Source organism: Candoia aspera, chromosome 3 (assembly GCF_035149785.1).
Source record: "Candoia aspera isolate rCanAsp1 chromosome 3, rCanAsp1.hap2, whole genome shotgun sequence".
Classification (NCBI taxonomy): domain Eukaryota; kingdom Metazoa; phylum Chordata; class Lepidosauria; order Squamata; family Boidae; genus Candoia; species Candoia aspera.
Window position 1 is genome coordinate 135,467,819 of NC_086155.1, and position 21,793 is coordinate 135,489,611.

The 21,793-nt window shown below is 39.6% G+C and overlaps 1 protein-coding gene across 2 annotated transcripts in view; it reads right to left on the reverse strand.

Moving 5' to 3' along the window:
* Window positions 1–20,831, reverse strand: part of WRNIP1 (WRN helicase interacting protein 1) — a 41,309-nt gene extending 20,478 nt beyond the window's left edge. For both annotated transcript variants that reach the window (XR_010067623.1, XM_063298810.1), the window contains exons 1-3: window positions 20,079–20,831; window positions 4,284–4,475; window positions 2,795–3,039 (exon numbers count right to left, since the gene is read on the reverse strand). Coding sequence is in view for 1 of the 2 variants with exons in the window: in XM_063298810.1 (XP_063154880.1) it covers window positions 2,795–3,039; window positions 4,284–4,475; window positions 20,079–20,708 (1,067 nt within the window). In the remaining variant the exon portion in view is untranslated. The remainder of the gene's footprint in view (window positions 1–2,794; window positions 3,040–4,283; window positions 4,476–20,078) is intronic.
* Between the last annotated feature and the right edge of the window lie 962 nt (window positions 20,832–21,793).

Here is a 21,793-nt window from a genome sequence, read left to right on the forward strand (position 1 = left end):
ATCAGCCTGAGGCTGTTTATAATATAAATCCAGACAACAATAAAATCACAGTGCTCAAAAAAATCTAGTAAAATATCCCAATACATTGTAACATCAGTAAATAAAATTAAAATACTGAGAACATGTCCTGGAAAGAAGTCTTAAAGTGTTCTTCTTCTTCCTAACTTCATAAAACTGTTGCCCCAGTTCCCTACAATTATTTATTTCATATTCATCTGAAACACCCCAGTGTTTTTAAATCATGACTCTTGAGAATGAAGCACATTAAAAAAGAACTGAATCTATGTAGATTGGTTTTATTCACATAATTTATTTTCATCACAACATTTGGGATTATGTATAGCAGAATTGTTTCTGTTTGGTTTTCTGAGAAAAGGATAGGGAATGAATTCACTGAATACTACTCAGATATTTTGACTGCTATTAAATGCTCTATCGATCGATCTATCTGGGTTGTTTGGCTTCCCACCTTATGCACCACAACTCTGGGTGACTCACAAAATCATAATAAAACCCATCTGAACAGTAAACCAACATACAAAAAAAGAAACAAAATGTTGCCCCAACCAACACTCCCTAACTAATCCACAATTGTAATTGCTGGGATCCAACCTCACCATATCCCAATGCCTGAGGGAAGAGCCAGCTTTTCAAGGCTTCTGAAAGACTAGGAGAGTGGGGGCTTGCCAGATTCCAACACATCAACAACAAAGTTTAAACCACAATAAAATTAACATTTAGAAAAATATGAAAACTCTTTGAAGACCATTCTACGTATCTACAAGAGCCAAGAGATGATTTGGCATTAAATTATAAATGCAGACAACATTATACACCTTACAGTAACATGCAGTGGCTACAAATGAGAACTCCTTTAGATATAATAGCAACAATATGGCAGCCAACTTTCCATAGCTTCATTCCAAGGTGCTGCTTGTGATGCTTGAAGGCCAAGTACCAGTTCAAAAAGTCCTTCCGTGTAAACCTTACCAGGTAAGCGGATAATCTAACAGGATAGTCCCGCATAATTGGCGTTACCTGATAGACTTTTAAATACCACAAAATTGTATAACAAAGTCACGTGGCTCTGAAATAACCATTCTATCATATAGACAGTACTTTTCAAGTCTTGTCCTTTTTTAACCACTGTCTTTTATTGATTATATAACCTTGAGTAAGCCTCTTAATGTTTCCGTGCTTCAGTTTATTCATGTTTATCCAACTGGTGTAGCTGAGGTGACATAAATATACATGGACATAAAGTATGCTGGTTTCAATCAGCTTGAAGTACCACATAGCAGCGACCAGCTCACTAAAATGCCTTTCTTTTGAGAAAGGAGATGGAAAAAAATGTATGTCTTCTACACTGAACTCTAACTGTAAGCTAGTAAAAAGGGTCACTGATCCCCAAAGCCTGAAGGCTGGGCATGACCAATTTAAATAATATTTATTTAGCATCTGCCCAGAAATACACACATGCACAAAATGGGTAGTGAAACACAAAACCTGAACAGGAGGAGGAAAAATAGTTTCTATTATCTACATTCCATTCAGAAACAAAAGCCTCCCAAACTCAGCCAAAGAGTTGCTCTAAACGCAGCTGTGACATTATATTAAGCCTGGAAAGCAATGTTACTTCTTCTCCACCCCTTAACCCACAGTTTATATCCTGCTGCAGCATGAAAGTTTTACAAACGCAATATCCTAAATAAAGAGGCAAGATTCCTCTCTGTTTCCCTAAATCATGCAATCTAGTTAGAAGCATACTGTTTTTTCTTAATTATGAGACAAAAACTGAATGAAGTTTTTCCCCCCCCAAAAGGCTTCATTATGTGACTTAATTAAGACAATATTAACATTATCTAATATAGTGACTACCGTGAAGACAAAGGTACTGACCAAGAGAAAATTACTAGTGCTTAAGCGCCACGAAATCGACAGAATTAGCTGAAGCAGTGAGACATATATATAAATATAGTGAGATATATATATAAAATGCTCTATGAAATCCGCATTTAAAGCTAGGAATAGACATTTATGCCGGGTTGCTCGCGCTCCTGACCCCACTTCACTAGACAAAACCAATACTGTTTTTAGACTGAGGAAGTTGTAGTAGATAATTTATTAAATGTAGCTGTGTTCCTAAGTATATTGTATCCAATCTAAAGTAGCATTTATTTTAATATTTAGACTTACAAACTCCTGGAATAACGTAAGATAAAGCAAAAATCTCACATGAGGTAGGCTTCATATTTTTACCTGAAAACGATTTTTGAACCGCTTTTAAACATTTATCTGAATTGTCTGATGGCATTTTGGGATGGGCAGTGTGTCCTTATGGGAAACAGTAATTTTTATTTCACTGTTTACTTTTAATGAAGTATCCAGGATATAAAGGCATTTCTGATCAACAGCATCAAAGCAAAGTAGAGAGGGCTGAACTGGCCAGCATTCTGGTGTATTGTGATAAACTTGCAATGAACAAAAATTGCTGCACAGAAATTAGATTAGAAACCTAAAGACAATACACAGCTGCTGTCAAATGTAAACATCCAATGACCAAAGCAGATGTTACAGTAATTAGGATCAAATTTTTACTTTGGCTTTTCACTGATCTTTCCTACTACTTATATTCAACACATACCCCTTTCCTTTGCTATTAAAAGAGTTTACTTTTTGCATTCTCTTCTCCTCCCCACTCCATAAGTTCTTCCTCCCTTCTGCTTTGGCAGTCTGTCACTGGATTCCTTGGGTGGTGTATGTTAACACGTTGCAGTCTACGAAGCATACTTACTCAGAGCCTTTGCTGTTGTTGCCATTCATAGAGCTGGTGGGTTTCTCATCTTGGCTCAGAATCTGGATCCCTAAGGACTTGATAGCTCGCATCAGAATAGCTTCCATTGCTTCAACCGAGAGCTTCTCAAGAACAATAACACGGCAGCGACTCAGAAGAGCTGAATTGACCTGGAAGGAAGGATTTTCTGTGGTTGCCCCAATCAGGGTTATGATTCCACACTCAACGTGAGGAAGAAAAGTGTCCTGGACATGGGAGGAAAACAGAAACAATTGGTCCCAATCAATGACAACTGCAGACATCCCATGTGAGTATATTGACAGCTCATGTGCTTAGTAAGGTAACAACTTTGTTAATAGTTTACATTGCAGACAACCACTTCTATTCCCATTACTATACCAAGCTAAAAATTAAGAGTTTCTTGTGTGGAAAGCATGTTAAGCTTTTTGTCGCAAAAACAGCAAAAAGTCATACAACTTTAGCTTTTGTGCATATGCATCTAATAAAGTGGATCATTCATTATAAATGGGTTCATTTCTATGATGCCACAAGTTGTGTTGTTGCTGTGCAGGCTACTGAAAGCAATGTGTTGCTGTAACTTTGGTTTCCTTGTTTTGGAGAAATTAAGGTATAATGGTAAGTTTCAATCAGTCTCCCTGATTTCCAAAAGGATTATTCAAAGAACATAAAGCACCAAGTACATTTTGATATTATATAACACAATGAATGTCTGGAAAATTCACCATAGTCTAATTTCATGGCAATCCACTCCACATACGCTTAATATAATTTTTAATAGATATTCATCTCCAATCTATTATGTGCTCACTAAGAGTTGACAACGACTTGATGGCACATAATCAATTCATCTCCGAAAAGTCCCAGCATTCTTTTTCAGTTGTAAAACTAAAATTCTAAAAAGTAACAATATAAGCCAAATCATGAAAAAACCGAGTAAAGATGGCTTTAATGCTCTGACTGTCCCTCCATAACCTCGTTTGATTAGGAAAAGATGTTTCTGCTCTTTGCTGGTAGGATAGGAAAGTATGTTAAATATGGAAGTGATTGCCAAATTCTCAATCCTAAACTTGCTTTCTAAATAAGTCAGTAATATCAAATCTCAATATGGTAAGCAAAGAAATCTCAGAATTGATTTTTAATGGTAGTTAAAAACTGGGTTTCTCAAGACAAAATGCATGTAAACACATGTTATGCCAGCATGATATAACAGATCAAGTGTAGGGACTTGAACTGGGGAGACCTTGGCATGAAGCTCTACTTACTAAGTGACCTTGGGCCAGGCACACACTCTTATTTTGTTCTGCTTCAGAAGGCAAACAGGATAAAATTGGACAACTCTCTAAATACATTTCCAGAGTCCCTTAAGGAAAGATGTATCTCAACTGCCATAGTTAAACCAAGCTCAAGCACATTCACTTAAAAACTTCACTGTAATACAGTTTCTGACTGCATACAGAAAAATTAATACCTGTTGGGACTTATTGAAACGATGTATCTCATCTATAAATAGGATAGTCTTCCTCTTGCAGAGTCTCTTTTCATTTTGGGCTTGGAAAATTACATCTCGGACATCACTGGTTTTGGCACTTGTCGCTGATAGTGTCACAAACCGTGCTCCATTCTTCTTACTGCTATTTGCTATGATATGTGCCAAGGTTGTCTGAAATGAAGAAAACAGGTTAGCATGCTGATTTTGCTCTGGAAACAGAAAATAACTAGTTAAAACATATGGACATGAGGAAAAAATTGGGATAAAAACAAGAGAATGGTTGTATATGTTTTCTTTTAATTATTCCTTTCATTCCAATGGAAAGACCTATTTAAAGCTAAAAAAAAAAAAAGAATTATCATCCAGATGGGAGGTAGAGTGGGAAGGGAAACAGATCTTCCACCCCTGGCTAGGTTCCTAAGAGCTATTTTAGCCCTTGGACATGCTCAGTAGGGTTCTAGAGGTTTCTTTCTTTAGACAACAGATTCATATTATTTCACTGAGTATGTTAATCTGAAGAGGGGATGTACTGTTTTTAGCTATTTCTTTCAGCTATCAATTGGCCTTAAGAAATATAATAAATCTAATTCACTGGCTGCAGATAAACTTTGAATTTATTAAAGGGGGATTATGTTATCCTCATTGCTTTGCTTTCTTGATAGGACACAACAGATTACAACAGTGATTACTTCTGGTCTTTTATGGGTCCTTGTTCTTGTGATTTCCATCCCACAGCCATTAGGCTTGTATATTGCCTGCCAATTTACTGAATATTTTTACAGTCTACAGCAACCTACACGTTCAGACACAAAGACAATTTAGTGCCCTTCTTGTGGACTAGTACCCACATCTGCAAAACGAAGTTGGATTCTAAAGTGGGTAATCATTTGCTAATTATTTAGCCAGCATAACACCTAACACATTACTGTGTATTGTAAAAGTACATTATAAACAATAAAAATGCTTCCAAAAACACACACACTTTTTTTGTTAGTTCGTTAATGCTAAGTACAGATTTTACTAGCACCAGACTGGTGGTCTCATCTGATAAAAAAACCCTAAACTATCTTTTGTCTTGAAGCAACCTCTTTCTATGCAGAAAGAAAAGGCTTTTACAAAACAGAATACGTAACATTTCTATAGTGCTCCTAAGTGCATAAAGGGTTTCAAATACACCATACAGTACTTGCACAGACTTACTACAAGTCTGCAAACATTAGTGTTTCTCTATATTGCAGAAGGGTGGAGGATGAAACACAATAATTTGCCTATAGACCTACAGTGGGTTTACAGCAGAAGCAAAATGTCAAAGCAGGGATTGTAGTCGTTCATTTTCAGCCCCAACCCTTTCTTCTTCTTATTGCCTGCCAGAAGCAAGGCTAACACTCAGAAAGTTGAAACATTCAATGCATCCTAACATTTTCCAGTCAAGGGACTCTGATGGAGGTTTCTTTCCTAAAGGGAAGTCAGTGGCTGCCCCATTCAATAATGTCCACTCAAGTCATCTTGCAAAAAATCCCAGAAAAGCAACAGCATACTCAGTAGGTTCTCTTACTCTTCTAGCACAAAAGTAAAATAATGACAGGAGGAGGAGAACTCTGCCCAGCAAATAGAAACAAAATGTGGGTAGGATTTGGGAAACAGCTGTATACTTCACTTAGCCCTACACTGGTTGTGCTGGCTTGGAACAGCTCCAGGGTTTCAGGCAGAGGTGTTTTCCGGATGTGCCTGGAAATGTTGGGATTTACTTTGGACTTTTAGAATTTCCGTTGGGCAATGGACTGCAAGGATGGTTAGAGAAGAAAGCAAGCCTGTTTCCCATTGCCCAGAAGCGGGGGCGGGGGGGAAGCTTTGTGTTTGGTAGAGTAGTGTGCTCCACAAATGGAGCATTGCAAAGAGGTTGCAGCCCCAGAAAGCCCCCCTGCCATTTAGCCATCCCGAGCGATTCTCTCCAGGCTCAGAAGCACTTAAAAAAACCCACACACCTGATTTCATACCTTGCATCATCATCCTTGTTTTCACCACATTCCCCTTATTTTACCCTTCCACCTCTCTGGGAGGATGTCTGCAAAATTCCTCCTGCTCCCTACCCTGAAAATCAAGGAGGACCTGACTTTCCTTTTATGCAGCAACACAGAGGGAGACATGATAAAATGGCAGGAGGACAAGTAGAGAAGTAACCAGCAGAGCAAACACTTTCCAGAAGGGCCATCCATCACTTGGGAATGCTGTACATTCTTTGCTTGGGGAAGGAGGCAAGGTCAATTCCTGGCAGCTCCAGATTCCTTCTAGAGCTGCTGCCAGTTGACATAATCAAGCCTTCCCTGCCATGGTCTTCCTCAGATATGTTGAATTACGTTTCCCAACATCTCCAGGCACATTAAGCTAAGCTATCTAGGTTTATAGCAGCTTTGTATGTTCCACTGTTAGTAGCTACATCAAATCCTTGCTTCTAAACCAGGTGAAGTCAGACATCACATTAAACCATAATTTGGTTTGTTTGGTTTTGGGTTTATATGATATTTAAGTGCAACATAGTTCTTTATTGCAGTCACTGATCAGAATTCTGCAGATTAACAAAGTAAATGAATAGCTTATGTTTCAAATAAAATAAAATACAAATATTTTAACTACATCATCAAGGTAATCAAAGCATGATGAGTTTTACAGACAGTGTAACAAAATTTTGCCACATTCAAGGACACTGAATCATCATGGTCTGACAGGAGTAGCTGACAGGGGTAGTAAATAAATCAGAATTGTCTCAGTACTACCAAATAAGAAGTTATATAATGGGCCTTTGCATCCTTAGTAAAGTGATGTTTAAATCCAGCAAATCATTACTGTTTACAAATCTTAGTTAATGCTTTGAACCATGCTTGTTCAACAAACCCGGGTTAAAGTAAATGATTTCAAGTTGTGTGAACCCAATCTAGAGCTTCATTCATCACATTGTAACTGAACTGGGAGTTAAATAAAATGGCAAACGTAGTCATAAAATTGGTTGTTAGGTTTTGGCTTAATGTGACATATAAGCCCAGCTACTGTGGCCTTTTCTATAAGCTAAGATTAAACAACTGTGGCTTTATGTGAACTTAGCCAGTGTGCATATGTGTGCATGTGTATATGTGATTTAAAACAAACCTGGGTTGCTTCATCCACTCTTAATACTTTAGTTTTCCCACAAATTGAATCCCATTCGGATGCAAAGCAAGGAAGCTCCAATTGTTTGGGTTTTCCCCATTTCAAGGCAAAAGGGAAGTTTAGTTCCAGGATGAGGGACTAAGAGAGATGGACTACTTCAAGAGCAGAACCATTCATTTACAGAGCTCTGGAAGCAGCCCCCAGGGAGAACTGGGAGGTCTAAGCATATATTAGTAATACAAGTTTACATTCCATGAAGCCAAGTTTTCTCTTCCTCTTTTGTACCAAATTTAATTTTATTTATATATACACATGTTTAGTTATGTTAAAAGATGTAGCTTTCCTGTCAGTAGTTTCAAGAGTGAAACCACTGTGATTTTTCCTTCTGACAATAAACAGCAGAGGCATTTGCAGCTATTGGTTTCCTGATCAAATCTAGTCCAATATGGTTTATTTATTAGAATTTTTATCCTGCCTTTACTGCTTTTATAAATAACTCAAGACAGCAAACATACCTAACTCTAACCTTAATACTCCTTCCTCCTCCTATTTTCCCCACAACAACAACCCTATGAGGTGAGTTGGGCTGAGAGAGAGTGACTGGCTCAAAGTCACCCAGCCAGCTTTCATGCCTAAGGCAGGACTAGAACTCACAGTCTCCTCGTTTCTAGCCTGGTGCCTTAACCACTAGACCAAACCGGCCCTCTGTAATACAGTACTAATGAAATCAAAACCTATTTGACTTGGATGCCACATTGGTTTAGGAATGCTGAATCCTAAATATGAAACAGAAAACATTATATATTTATTTATTTAAATGATTTTTAAAGCCACCCATCTCATAGTAGCGACTCTGGGCTGCATACAAAGATTAAATCCATCATAACAAAATAATGACACCCTGGTTAAAACAATAACTCCCAACACAAAAAGCTCACCTAAGTTCCCGGCCCAAATGCCTGGGGGAAGAGCAAGGTCTACAATGCCTTATGGAAGGCTAACAGGTCAGTACCATCCGAATCTTGGGATGGATGGTGTTCCACAGGGTAGGTGCAGCCACAGAATGGCATGACTCCAGGATAGCAATGTTTAATGGAACAGACCCAGAGCATGGCCTTCCTGCTAGACCTGTAAGCCAGGTAGAAATAATGGGGGACAGGTGGTAGCATGGTCCTATACCATGTAGGGCTTTATAGGGAGTAACCAGGACCTTGAATTGGAGCTGGAAGCCTACTGGAGCCAGTACAGCTCACTGACAGCTGTGTTATATGAGTATCTCAAGACACACCAAAATCTGCTCACACCACAGTGTCCTGGACCAGCTGCAGCTTCTGAATGCTCTTCAAGGGCAGGCCCATGTAGAGCACATTAATCCAAATGAGAGGTGGCTATTCTTTTATGGTTCATGCTAGACATTGGTGGGATTCACATATTGCACTAAGACATAATGCTATTTGTTACTTGGCTTAATGCAGTAAATGGACTCAGCCATTGTGTTTTATTAACTATAGTTTATGATTCAGTAGGATGTAAAACAACCCTATGAGGTGAGTTGGGTGGCGGTGGCGCTGCGGGTTAAACCGCTGAGCTGTCGATCGGAAGGTCGGCGGTTCGAAACTGCGCGGCGGGGTGAGCTCCCGTTGCTCGTCCCAGCTCCTGCACACCAAGCAGTTCGAAAACATGCAAATGTGAGTAGATTAATTGGTACCGCTTCGGCGGGAAGGTAACGGCGTTCCGTGAGTCATGCTGGCCACATGACCCGGAAGTGTCCTATGGACAACGCCGGCTCCAAGGCTTTGAAACGGAGATAAGCACCGCCCCCTAGAGTCGGACACGACTGGACTTTACGTCAAGGGAAACCTTTACCTTTACCTTAGGATGTAAAAATGAAAACACTCATTCTACAAGCCATGATAAAAGCAAACCGTGGCTTAATACAATCTTTCCCCTGACAAAATAATTGATAACCGTAGTTTTTATAAATACTTCTGCAAAAATTACAAATAGATCATGTCACTGATCTGTATGGATTGAGCCGCTTGATGGATAAACCAAATGTTACAGTGTTAGTTCAAATAAATTGATAGACAGACTTTTTAAATCTGGAAAGGGCTTCTTTATTGAGTGTAATTTATTTATTTATCTCAAATTTTTGCTACTGCCCATCTCTCCCCCCCACCCACAAGAGGAACTCTTAATAATTGTATTTAGAGTACCAGTAAGAACACGAAATCATTTTTCCCCCTTGGAACTGTGTCACAAAAAAACGGTAAGATGCTCTGACCCAGAAGCGTGAAGGGAAAAGATCTTCAACAGTTGGTGCTGGCCGATGGTATCAAGCCTAAACCCTGCTCATAAAAATTCACCAAGGATCAAGATTACTACAGCAGGTGCACTGAACATAATCTGCTACTAGGCAAAGCTTCTGCTACTCAAGTGATAATAAGGAGTGCTTCCCTGTAGCAATCTCTCTTTTTCTTGCTTACTTCTGTTGTCCTCTCTTAGTTCTTTTGGTTAACCTGAAGACAGATTTGTATGAAAAGTATGAAAGTTATGGTTATAGCAGTGTTTCTCAATCTTAGCAATGTTAAGATGTCTGGACTTCAGCTCCCAGAATTCCCCAGCCAGCATGGGAGTTGAAGTCCACACGTCTTAAAGTTGCCAAGGTTGAAAAACACTGGGTTAAAGTAAAAGGCATGAGAAACATGTCCCTAGGTATTACGTTATCCTCTATCACTTCTATAGAATAAACACCAGTTGACCCGTATGTTCTCTTCCCTTAATGTCTGTAGGATCAGGTAATAATGTCTGTGAACAAGCTACTGCAGAGAAGGTGAAGTATCGTAGAAGTTTACCAACAGATGCTTATCAATGGACTCCATTTATATATTCAGCTGAGAAGCATCAAGTGATGTGAAATCTAGTGAGGCCCATGCATATGGGGACCGACCCCAGGCTGCATCTGGGAAAAGAGAAAGACATTTTCTGGCTCAACTGTGAAAGGTTGCTTCTAGTTGGTAGTTTACAAACTTGATGTGAGGAGTCATAATTGAATTCACTCTTCCTGCAACCCTTTTGTCCAGTGTACAAAAATATTAATTCCATTAACTACAGTTTTTAGACCAAAGTATTGCTTGAAGTTCTACATACAAAACTCATAGCTTCCAGCTTTTCCCCTCTCCCTATCTACCCAACATGCTTGTATTGATGTTGCGATAGCTTCCAGATCTATACAGACCCAAGTGAATCATAAGAAGTGTCCTTATCATTTAATAACATAACTAAATGTTGACCTTACAAATAAATTGTTGTTCAGGCACAGGTATATCCCGAACATACAGAATACAAAAGCACTCAGAAAACACTTAATAATTTTAGGCTGGGCTCCCACATCAAGCTGAAGTATGGTTTACTTAATCATAACTTGTTAAATAAGCCACTATGTTCTGAGCTGACACAGCCATCAACCTATAAACTATGGTTTTATACACCACACTAAGCCAAATCAGTCAAACCTTGTAATGGCTTAATGCAATACAGTATGTGAATCCAATTTTACAAAGACCGCTATTCTAAAATTCCTTTGCCCTTTCATTTTTCTTCAGCGGTGCCTTATAATTAGACCACAAAAAACGCCACAATCAGTTCACTGGAACATCAGGCAGAAAGGAAAAGAAAAGAAAAGAAAAGAACAAAACAATCTACAACTAGGCTGCATTTCCTTAGGGCTAAAATACCTTTATTTTGTAACCAAAATGACAAAACAAGCAAGGTTTTTTTTTTTTTTAGTTCAAATAAGCCTTGCAACCAACTATTTCTGTCCAGGCTTTCAAGTAGTTGCTAATTCTGTATAGTATATGTTTCCAGAACCGAAGTTCTGGGGTGGAATTTTTCACCCTTGTGGTAAAATATAACCCAATCCTATTGCACATGAGCTTACTTGTACATCCCACTGTGTTCTGAAGGGCTTACTCTCACGTATCTGCATATTACTGCAGTCTTAATTAAAGTAACAGGTGTAAGATCCGATTTTTTAAAAATTGAGTTTTTTTAAAGGCACATAAATAGATTGTAAGTAGAGAGGACTTTTACAGTATTGTATAACAGCTAGCATTCTCAATTCCACCATGATAAAATTTCATGTGCAAGGAAAAGTATTTGCAAATTTAGTTTTGTGTAATCATATGTAGGAGATTGTGTAATATAAACCCTGGTACAAGGCATTATCTAAATCAAGTAACACTTTTATTCTATGCAGCCTCCCAAGCCAAAGCACAATTTTGGCGTATTTGATTACTTTGAAAATATTTTTAAAAGTAGTAGGTCGTATCATTCTTTCTCCCTCAGTCCATTATTAAAAATGCAAATGTTCATTGGAAGACACAGAGCAGAAATAAAGTCTTTGTTCTAATATGATATTCAGTACTATTTAAATCTAAGAAAAGGGTATTCTTGCACTGAGTCCAAGACCAGCCTTCTCCACTATGATACACTCCAGATGTGGTCTTCTACATCCATAATCCTGGAACCAACATCATCTAATTATCTTACTATGATATGCACACCATTTAGATCTCAACTCTTGCTGCTGGCAATGTAGTCACTTGCTCAGAAAGCAAGCCATGACCTATCTTTTAGTAATCATTGGTCAACTGCAGCAATCCTGTGGCCAACAGCTGCTTCATGCTTTTAGTTCTCTTGGCGAGGCAGCAATTCAGGGAGAGGGGGACAGGGGCCGGGGAACTTCATTTATTACATAGGCTTGCTGCCAGTTTGGAAAAAGGTGGGGCTGAACAGTCCACAGAGGAGTGCTGCATTCATTTCACAGCTTCATTGCCAACATTCCCAGGCAACCAGCTGGAAAAGCCATTCTGTAGAATAGAGGCAAACTGAACGGAGGGCTGCCATGCTAAATTAAGGGTGTTAAGCACTACACTCAAAACCTGCATTGCTGTGTATCCTGTTCTATCAGCAGCAGGTACTCATTTCCAAAACAAAAGTCAAGATCACTAAAGGGACAATATTTAGCATTACAGCTTGCATTTTCTAACTACTAAAAGCACATCACATGTATTAAATGCCTGACCATTGAGGTATTCAAAATAGTCCTCATTGCTCTCTCCCCAAATTTTCAGCTTAATCACCATTCTGTAAGGAAGAGTTATGCAACTTATTCAAGATTACTCAATGAGCTTCATAGGATTGAACCCAAGTTTTCCCCTTCCTACTCTGACACTCTAGCTACTATGCCACACTACCTCTCAATAGTGATCATATCCATGTTACAAATAAAACATAGTTGGGGAATCATTCGTATATTTAAAGTGTTTAATTCCATCCCCCACTTTAACTTATAAAGCACTCAGGGCAGCTAATAATAACAAAGAATTTAAAATTAAAAACACAACTACCATTTTAAATCACAGTTCGAAAATTACAGAGTTAGCATATCCCAGGAAAAAAGTTGACTCTGAGTGAGTTTCAAGCAGTACAGTATTCCACAAAATGGAAGCAATTTATTTATTGACTGATTAAATTTAGCCACTGCCCATCTCCCCCCAAAAGGGGGACTCTGGGCGGTTTACAACAAAGATTACATTCAAAGCAATGTCTGGAAAGGTCCACTCCTGTGGATATCTGCTGGTGTTAAAGGGGGTAGGAATTTGGATGGAAATCTTTCTCACTGTTCTTATAGCCTGAGACATTCATGTAGCAGCAGGTGTTATTTTTCTTAGATCTCAATCCAGTTAGGTCTTTAAAGGTCATAACCAACACTTCAAATTATACCCAGGGATGAACTGATGAGCCATGCAATGGACAGAAGAGTGAGGCTGTATGCTCTGATCTTTTAGGGGCTGTCACAATTCTAATTGTTCTATTTGGGATCAACTGTAGCTTTATCAGGTTGTTGTAGAACAGCTCCACACAGATGGTGTTACAGTAATCTGAGAGGTGACAAAGTCAGGGGTTACTCTGGCAAAGTCAGCATGCTCCAGAGATGATTGTAGGTGGTCTATTAGCTAAAGTTGGAAAAATGCCTATTGGGCCACAGACATCATCTGAGCACCAGTCTGCACCCACTCCTTCAAAGGCAATGTAATTTCATCCAAAATCTATTATGACAGAGGATCAGGCTGTACTCTCCAATGAAAGTCCTGTTTGCACATGATATATGAGCATACAGTATGCATAGTTTCCAGAGTCATTCTGCCTTAACAATAAAAACAGGATTTGTGAGCAATACACTGAGTACCATTCCATTCTATATTGAACTTCCAGGTTGGAAATCGTAGGATTCAGCTAAGACGTATTTTAATTGAATACAACTTTTAATGGATGCTTCTTAGCTTATAGTGCATATTCTGCTACAGAAGCTCTTATCTGAAAGAACTTCTAACCCTTGCTAAATCACACTCTATCACCCTTCCTCAATAAATCAAGCACTGATCAACAATGTGAGAAACATTTACAGTTGATTATTTCACACATAAGATGATCCTAAATGAACAGTACTTTTCACAAATGGTGTCTTGCAAGGGCTCTCTACCAGTACTAAAGCTCTTAATAAACTATTTTTGCTGAAGAGTCAGTCTGACAAAGGATGGGTTTGTCTGCACCTTTCTTTACCTTCTGTGACTGGGAAGTAGGGCAGCTCAGATGCTAAGTTATGCACTCCCCTATTAAGGACAAGGCACCACACTCCCTGGTACTTAAAATATACAATGAAGTGGTTAAAAGACACCTCCCCCTCTATCCACCCAAGAGCTATAAGTCCTTCTGTGACAACCTCACGCTGATACAACACTTTTTATTTGTGATACATTATAGGACATGCCAATTTGGAAGCTGATAAAACAGTTATATACTAGCAATTGTGCTTTCATAAAAACTACTGGTTTTCTTTCCCACAGTCATCAAAAGCTGATTGTGATAAGAATGCTTATTACTACCAAAATAATCTGTAAGCCACCCGGAGTCACTGTGTGTGAGTTGGGTGGCCTTATAAATCTGTTTAAAAAAAAAAAAAAAAATGTCTTTACTTTGGAATGGGATTTGATCACAGAAATATTCTATAGGCCTTCCAAAAAGTGATGTTTCTGTGTGTCTGTGCTACTATTGTCCTTATTTACTATATCTGGAGCAGATTACAAAAAAAGCACTGAATTCATACTGTGAATTCTAGAATAAACCATACAAATAATCCCTGGATCATGCCAGTACATAAACTGAGCTAAGTTACATTCTAGAGACAAAACAACCCTCTCTATACAACCCTTCAGAAAGCAAAACAAAATGCTGCACAGCTGAATTTCCAATTCTGTATTTTAAAACCCAACACAGCCAGTGGTGGCTACAGGCAGGAGCATCATCATTTTCCTGTACGTGTATAAGAAAAAAGTGTTCCATGCCTTGCATGGGCATTATAATGCAAGGCCATTCATTTAGCCTCAGAAAAGCCAATATGACCTTATCACCTCTCTTTGTCTATGGCAGGCATGGGAGAAGGGCTATACAGAAAGGGCATAAAATTCAATCAATCTGCCAAGCAAAATATAATAAAATAAATATACTTATATATTGCACACACACACTTGCACACACATACAAAAGCAGAATCTGAAGTGCTTTTGCCTTCTCATGATGAGGTTTAGAATAAAACACAAGGTAAGCTAAGTGGTAAAAATAAGCTCGCTGAAACGTAACACCAATTGCAAAGACAGCATGTTACTTTGAAGTTAACACATTCCCATCATCGATTACTTACATTAATGCAGCATAAGATTGCACATATAAAACCAAGGACAGCTGCTGTGTCATCTTCAAGTCAGTTTCTAAGTAATATGCCAAACATTCACTTAATTATCCCTTTTCCATCTCTGCTCATCAGCATATTTACATAAACAAGGTTAGCTCTCTGCAAATACCAGGTTTTTGATGTGCCAGCTTCCAAGTTCATTTCCAATGCTGAAGCTGCTCTGTGCTTGGGTTACAGCAGTGGATGTCTCTCTCAGATAAAACTGGGCGCTCCATGGCAGACAAGCAAAAACCTAAATCTTGTACATTAAAGGGTCATAAATCAAAGGGCGACTTACTCAGGTTGCAAGCTTATGTTTAAGCAGCTGGACCATTTGCAGCCATGGAAACTTCCCTTTCTTTTTAATCAGCAGTCAAGACTGATGCACACTGGTTCTTACTGTGTGAGGTCAGATATACTCACATTCAGGGGTTTATCAATTCTGCTGAATTCAGATAAATGGGTCCTTTAGCCCACACTGCTCCCTTGAGACCTACATGGCAGACATTCAGTAGGGGTCTGAGTGGCTAGAGAGATACTTCTGGGAGACGGTGAGTTCTAGTCCTGCCGTAGGCATGAAGCCAGTGGGGTGACCTTGATCCAGTCACTTTCTTTCAGCCCTAGGAAGGAGGCAATGGCAAACCACTTCTGAAAAACCTTGCCAAGAAAACTGCAGGGACTTGTCCAGGCAGTCTCTGAGAATCAGACACGATTGAATGGACATGTGTGTGCGTGTGTGTGGACTGCAGACATTCAAATGACCTCTAGATGACAGCCAAAACTTGAGTTTTATTAATCCAGTTAATTCTAGTTGCTGCATCTAGTGGTCAACCAGATTTTTGCAGGCCACTTATGGTAGGCCAACCGTATATTGTTAACTGTGTATCACAGTATGAAAATCACAAGAATGCAATTCTGGGCATTTTCCCACTTCATCAGTGAATGGTTTATGAAAGCTTTGCTAATGCACAAAGCTGTGAAATGCTATTAAACAATAGATTGATTTATTCTTATGTTATTTATTGTATTTTAAAAACACCTAGTTATTTAAGCCGTGATACCATTAAGTTATAACATAACAGAGGGAAGTGCAAGAGTATCAATATTTTTTTTTCAATGTGGGGATGTAACCTACTGCTTTAAAAAAAAAACAAGAAAACTATTCAGGATTTGGAATCTAACTGACATGCGTGAGTTTATGCCAGGACTTTCTGAAATACATATTGGAGAATAGTTCAAAGGGGTCAACTTCCTAAATAATTGTTTATAGGAATAGTTCAAGTTACGAATAAAAAGTGCAATAGAATCATCTTGTTATGTTCCTAGAAATCCTTGAGGAATTCTTGGTAGGAGGAAGGCATGTAGAAGAAACAATGCTTACTCAATAAGGTGCTTCCACAAAATGCTGCCCTTCTGCTATGCTATGCTATGCTACAGCCACAATTCTCAGCCAGTAATAGTCCCTGGAAAATGGGAGGGAGGGGGGCTACAAGCTGGGACACGCTGATACAGGCTTTTCAAAGACTCAGCTGGACTAATGCCCTCTCTGTTCTTCCTTCTGGGTTTTTGAAAATTGAATTTTGCATATTCCATGATTCAGTTACTGTCTTCCTCAGCTCATCCTGCTGTTATAGGGCTGCACAGCATCAGGCTCCTTAAGTCAATTATTTATATGAACTTTGCAGAATTGAAAGTGAGCTTTTTCCCAGCTTTATCACCTTGTTTCCCCACCACCTCCAACTTTGGATAATGGACTATTATCCAAATCTATAATGTAATAAGGTCTCAGTTGGTTATATCTTTCAATTGAGGATAGGAATATACTGATGCCTACCCAACAGCAACGCTAGCATTTTGGATGTGTTATTAGCATATACCTCCTGGAAGCTTTCATGGCCTTTAAAATAGAAAAGAATCATGTATTTTTTTTCTAAACAAAGTGTTTTGCAAATACATTCTAATAGTATATAGGAATGACCTTGGGAGACAACAATCATGCAAAAGTTATCTCAGCTCACAGAAAGAAAAGGGGCATGGGAAGCATCTCAGAAGGGGCCCTCCCTAGTTTTCTGGAGAGTAAAAAGAAAGGAGGGAAGGAATACTTTCAGACTTGCAAGATTGATGTCAGCCCTTTGAGGTAGTCCAGACAAGAAGCACAAACCATGAGTACTAATACTACCTTTATTGTAAGGTTACAGTAATAGAACCTTGCAAATCTGAAAGCATTTCTCCCCTCTTTTACTTTCCAGAAATGCTTCTGAAACACTTCCCGCTCCCCTTCTGTTTCTGTGGGCCGAGATACCTTTTGCGTGACAGTTGTCTGTGGTTCTTCCTCCTGTCTCCCAAGGTCATTCCCACATGCCATTACATATGTGCATAAGACATTATTTATTCTGAATGTTTTGCTTCCAAAACTGACAAGCAAGCAATTAACTAAGTTTGTTACTGCAGGGAATGATTTTATCTCTCATTCAGACATTGATTCTCATTAGTTAGGCATAATTTTCTTATTCTTCTGTTCTTCCTAGTGTTTTTCCTGCAAGTGCAGGGTCCGGTTTTTTTCAGATCAACCGAATGTTGATCCATTGGTTACAACATGAATTAACTGGCCAGCTTGTCTCCCGAGCCTGACATCATGGACTTACTGGCCCAAGGTCACCCAGCCAGCTTTCCTGCCTAAGGCAGGACTAGAACTCAGTCTCCTGGTTTCTAGCCTGGAGCCTTAACCACTAGCCCAAACTGGCTCTCTATTAGTTAGGCATAATATTAGAGAATAATTAAACTGGACACATGCTGAATGATAAACATAGATAATTCTTCCACACATTTTCCAAGGATTACTAATGAATTATTCAATATTTCCTTTACTCTGGAAGGTTAACATTATTTAAATGTTTTAATTTGATCTTAAACCATTGGAGAAATTGCAACTATGTTCATACAATCTTATAAAACAAATAAGAGTCCCATATTATGTTAAGTATTTTAGAAATTGATTTATGGACCATTGTTTTTCTCCATAGATTTCATTCTAAATATATGTTAACTCTGCACAAAATAGATGAACATGATACTCACTCACACAGGAAGACAGCAAGAATATGGGCATCTATTTGTGGTTGGGTTTTTTGTTTTTTTTGGTCTAATCTGAAGACTGGCTTCTAGGCCTGACATTACACACCTTTAAAAGTTCCCTTGACTTTAATGGAGTTTACCTTAACTAATATATAGAATTAGACATCATATTGTATGAATCATATCAAAATAAGGGCAAATACATGTTTTCTTAACAATTCTTTTTTTAAATATTAAGATTACAATCCCATATACATTTAACTGGAAATAAGCCCTTCCCCAGCTTCTGATATAGACGGATTTACACTATTTAAGACCCCAATTTATTCTTAATCGTAAGGTATATATTATTGGCCTGTATATTATGTCTTATAGAACCACTCCTTGGCTAATTTAGCACATGTTTCTCCAACTGGATGGCTTCTGATGAGCTGATGCTTCAGTTCCAATAATTTCCACCAATATGGCCAACACTAATTGTTAATTCTGGGATTTATGGACCTAATTAATCCAGAGGGCAACAGGATGGGAAAGGCTAACGTAATCTTTAGAAAAGACTGATATAGTTTAAACTGGTGTTACTTAAACTTTTGAAGCTTAACCCACATGGTATTAAGCCATGACATGATGTGTTTGGTTTAGCAGGTTTTATAAACCTAGCCAATTACTGCTTGTTTAAAAACTTAGGTGAAGCATATCTTGTTGTGGAAACCAATCCTTTTTCAAAAAGATACTCAGACAAAACTGAAAATTCTAATCCTCATTAAAGATAATTTTAAATGCATTTAAAAGAGCATAAACAAATAACTTTGCTAGGCACTTGCCAAGGAATCTGACACTATCTTCTCACCTAATCAGAATAAATTTGTCTTCCCCTCAGGAGGATAACATTCTTCCAGAGTCATTACATATTTCACGATATCGACAATTCTGAGTATATTGGTAGCAGAAACTGCAGCTCATTGACAGAGCATATAATTTATACATAGATGCCTTAAGTTCAGATTGCTTTCTTTAGTGCTTATAAGTAAATATAGCAGGTTATATGAAGGACCACTGCAGAGATTTTGGAAGTCTGTTGCCACACCACCTCAGAATTTTATCTAGGCAGAAGAGACCAAAAGTCCTCCACATGTTGCTGATCACACCTCTTAGAATCCCTTGTCAGTGATCATGCTAAAGCAGTTTCTCAACCTTGGCAACTTTCAGATGTATGGACCTCAATTCCCAGAATTCCCCAGCCAGCAGACACAGCTTAAGAACCCCCAATTCTTGCAAATATCCCTCTGCCCCAAAGTGGAAGTACAACTTAGGATCCAGAAAGTTATACATACACTCCCAGAAGTGTATGTATAATCTCCACCCCTTCACCGTCCAATCCACTGGGCCTTAAAATGCTTGGAGGAAACCAGGGTGCAGACTTGCTTCCTGTGACATGGAAGGATGGTTTACTTTAAACAGAAGTGCAACTGAAGCTGGGCAGACCCCTTCCCTGAAACTCTGTGCCACCTAATCCTAGGCATGTGAGGGTGAGCTGAGACTATCTGACTGGGTGCTCTTTGATAGGCTGAAGCATTTCCCCATAAGACTGCATGTATTTTAGCATTTCACCCCAACAGTGAAAAGTCACTCTGGCCAGCCCATGCTGCCTTCCAGCATGTGAGCAAAGGTTAGGGCCACGAGCTATGCTGGGCTGTCCTGGGGGAGGGAATTAGGGAAGGAAACAGGTAGATAAAGAGCCGCCCTTTAGTACCACTCACCTTGCCACAGCCCGGGGGTCCCCACAGAATGAGCGAGGGGATTTCGTGAGCCTCCAGCAAGGACCGCAAGAGCGTTTCTTTCCCCAACACCTGGTCCTGCCCCACATAATCTCCCAGCTGGCTTGGCCGCAGTTTATCGGCCAGGGGCTTCCCTTCCAGTTTTTGGGCCAGGCTCTCTCCACTCAGCAGCGACCCCGAGGCATCCGCGGCTCGCCCTGGATTCTCCACCCGCCGCTCTTCCCCCTTTCCCCGATCTGGGGAGGCAGCAGCGCCCCGGGTCGCCCCGGCTTGGGCTCCTCCAGAGTTTCTGCCTCTGTGGAAAAGGGAAAACACAGGGGCTGAACCGAGGTCACTTCCCGGCTCCTCTTCTCTGTTCCTCCGCTCCAGAGATTTGGAGAGCCGCATTTTCTTAGGGCAGGGCTGCTGAACCAGTGGAGGCAGCGCCATCCCTGCTGTGGGCTTTGGGCCGCTGTTGCTCCTGCCTCCAACCTCTTTGGCGGGAAAGTCTTTCCCTTCGCCCTGCTGTTGCAAACAGGTGTCCAGGTGTGAGTTGATGCGCGCAGCTGAGAGTTCCACCAGGCAAACCGGGCAGCTCACCAGCGGCTCTTCCTGCGCAACACCTCCTTCCATTTCCCGGCAGGAGGAGGGCGGGCAATGGGATCCCTAAATCGACACTAATTGGCCGCTTCTTCTTTTTGGGGAAAGTGTCTCCTTTGAGCAATGCCCCCTAGACTCTCCCCGACGAAAAAAGCATAGTCAAGGAAAAGCCTGCTGCTGGACTCCAAACAAACCCCACATGTCCAAGAAGGAAGAGCCGCAAAGTCACCGCCCCCTTCATTGGCGGGCCGCTTGCAGACCTGCAGGCTTTCGGGAATTGTAGTTCTTCCGCCCGGCTCCAAAATTGCTCTGAATGCAGCACGTTAACTTTCTCTTTTGCTAGAACTTTAGAAAGGCGCGGGGATATTTCTTTACCTCTATATTTCAAGGAAGGAAATACGATAGCTTGTGTGGACTTTTAACACACACAGCCTGTTTTCCCAATGAAATCATTTGCTGGGGCGAGAGAAACGTTACACACACAGAAACGAAGGTGGCGAAATTGGCTGCAAAAATGACCCTGCGTTAGTTAGAGCAGTGTTTCTCAAACTTGGGAACTTTAAGATGTGTGGACTTCAACTCCCAGAATTCCTCAGCCAGCATGATTTGAGAAACACTGAGAAGAAAACAGCATCTTGGGTTTAACCGGTTTCAGGGGTCATGACAGGACAGCAAATTATTTCCTGGGTTATAGTAATTTTACAGTTTCAAAAAATATATTCCTCAGCAGATGCAACGTGTGAAAGCAAAAACAAATGTGATTGGCTGCAATTTTAAGATGATAGTCAAATCTTAAACTGAAGTTGAGTTGACAGTGCTGTAAAATTGCTAAAAGGGTTAATTGAGTTTTCCCCTGCTTACAAGTCATGAGAAATAATACCTTTGTCTTGTTCTTCACTGATGCATCTCATCTCATGGTCAGTTCTGGTGCCAAACATCAATCAGGATATAATTAAATCCAGCAGGAGAATGAAGATGGTTAGGAAAATGGAAAATTCAAGAGTTGAGTAATTTTTACTTGAGAAGAATGAAAGGGGATATATTGTCAAATATAAAGTGGCACACAGAAGAGGGCTAAGATTTATTCTCTGTTATTCTGGAGGGTACAACTTGGTTAA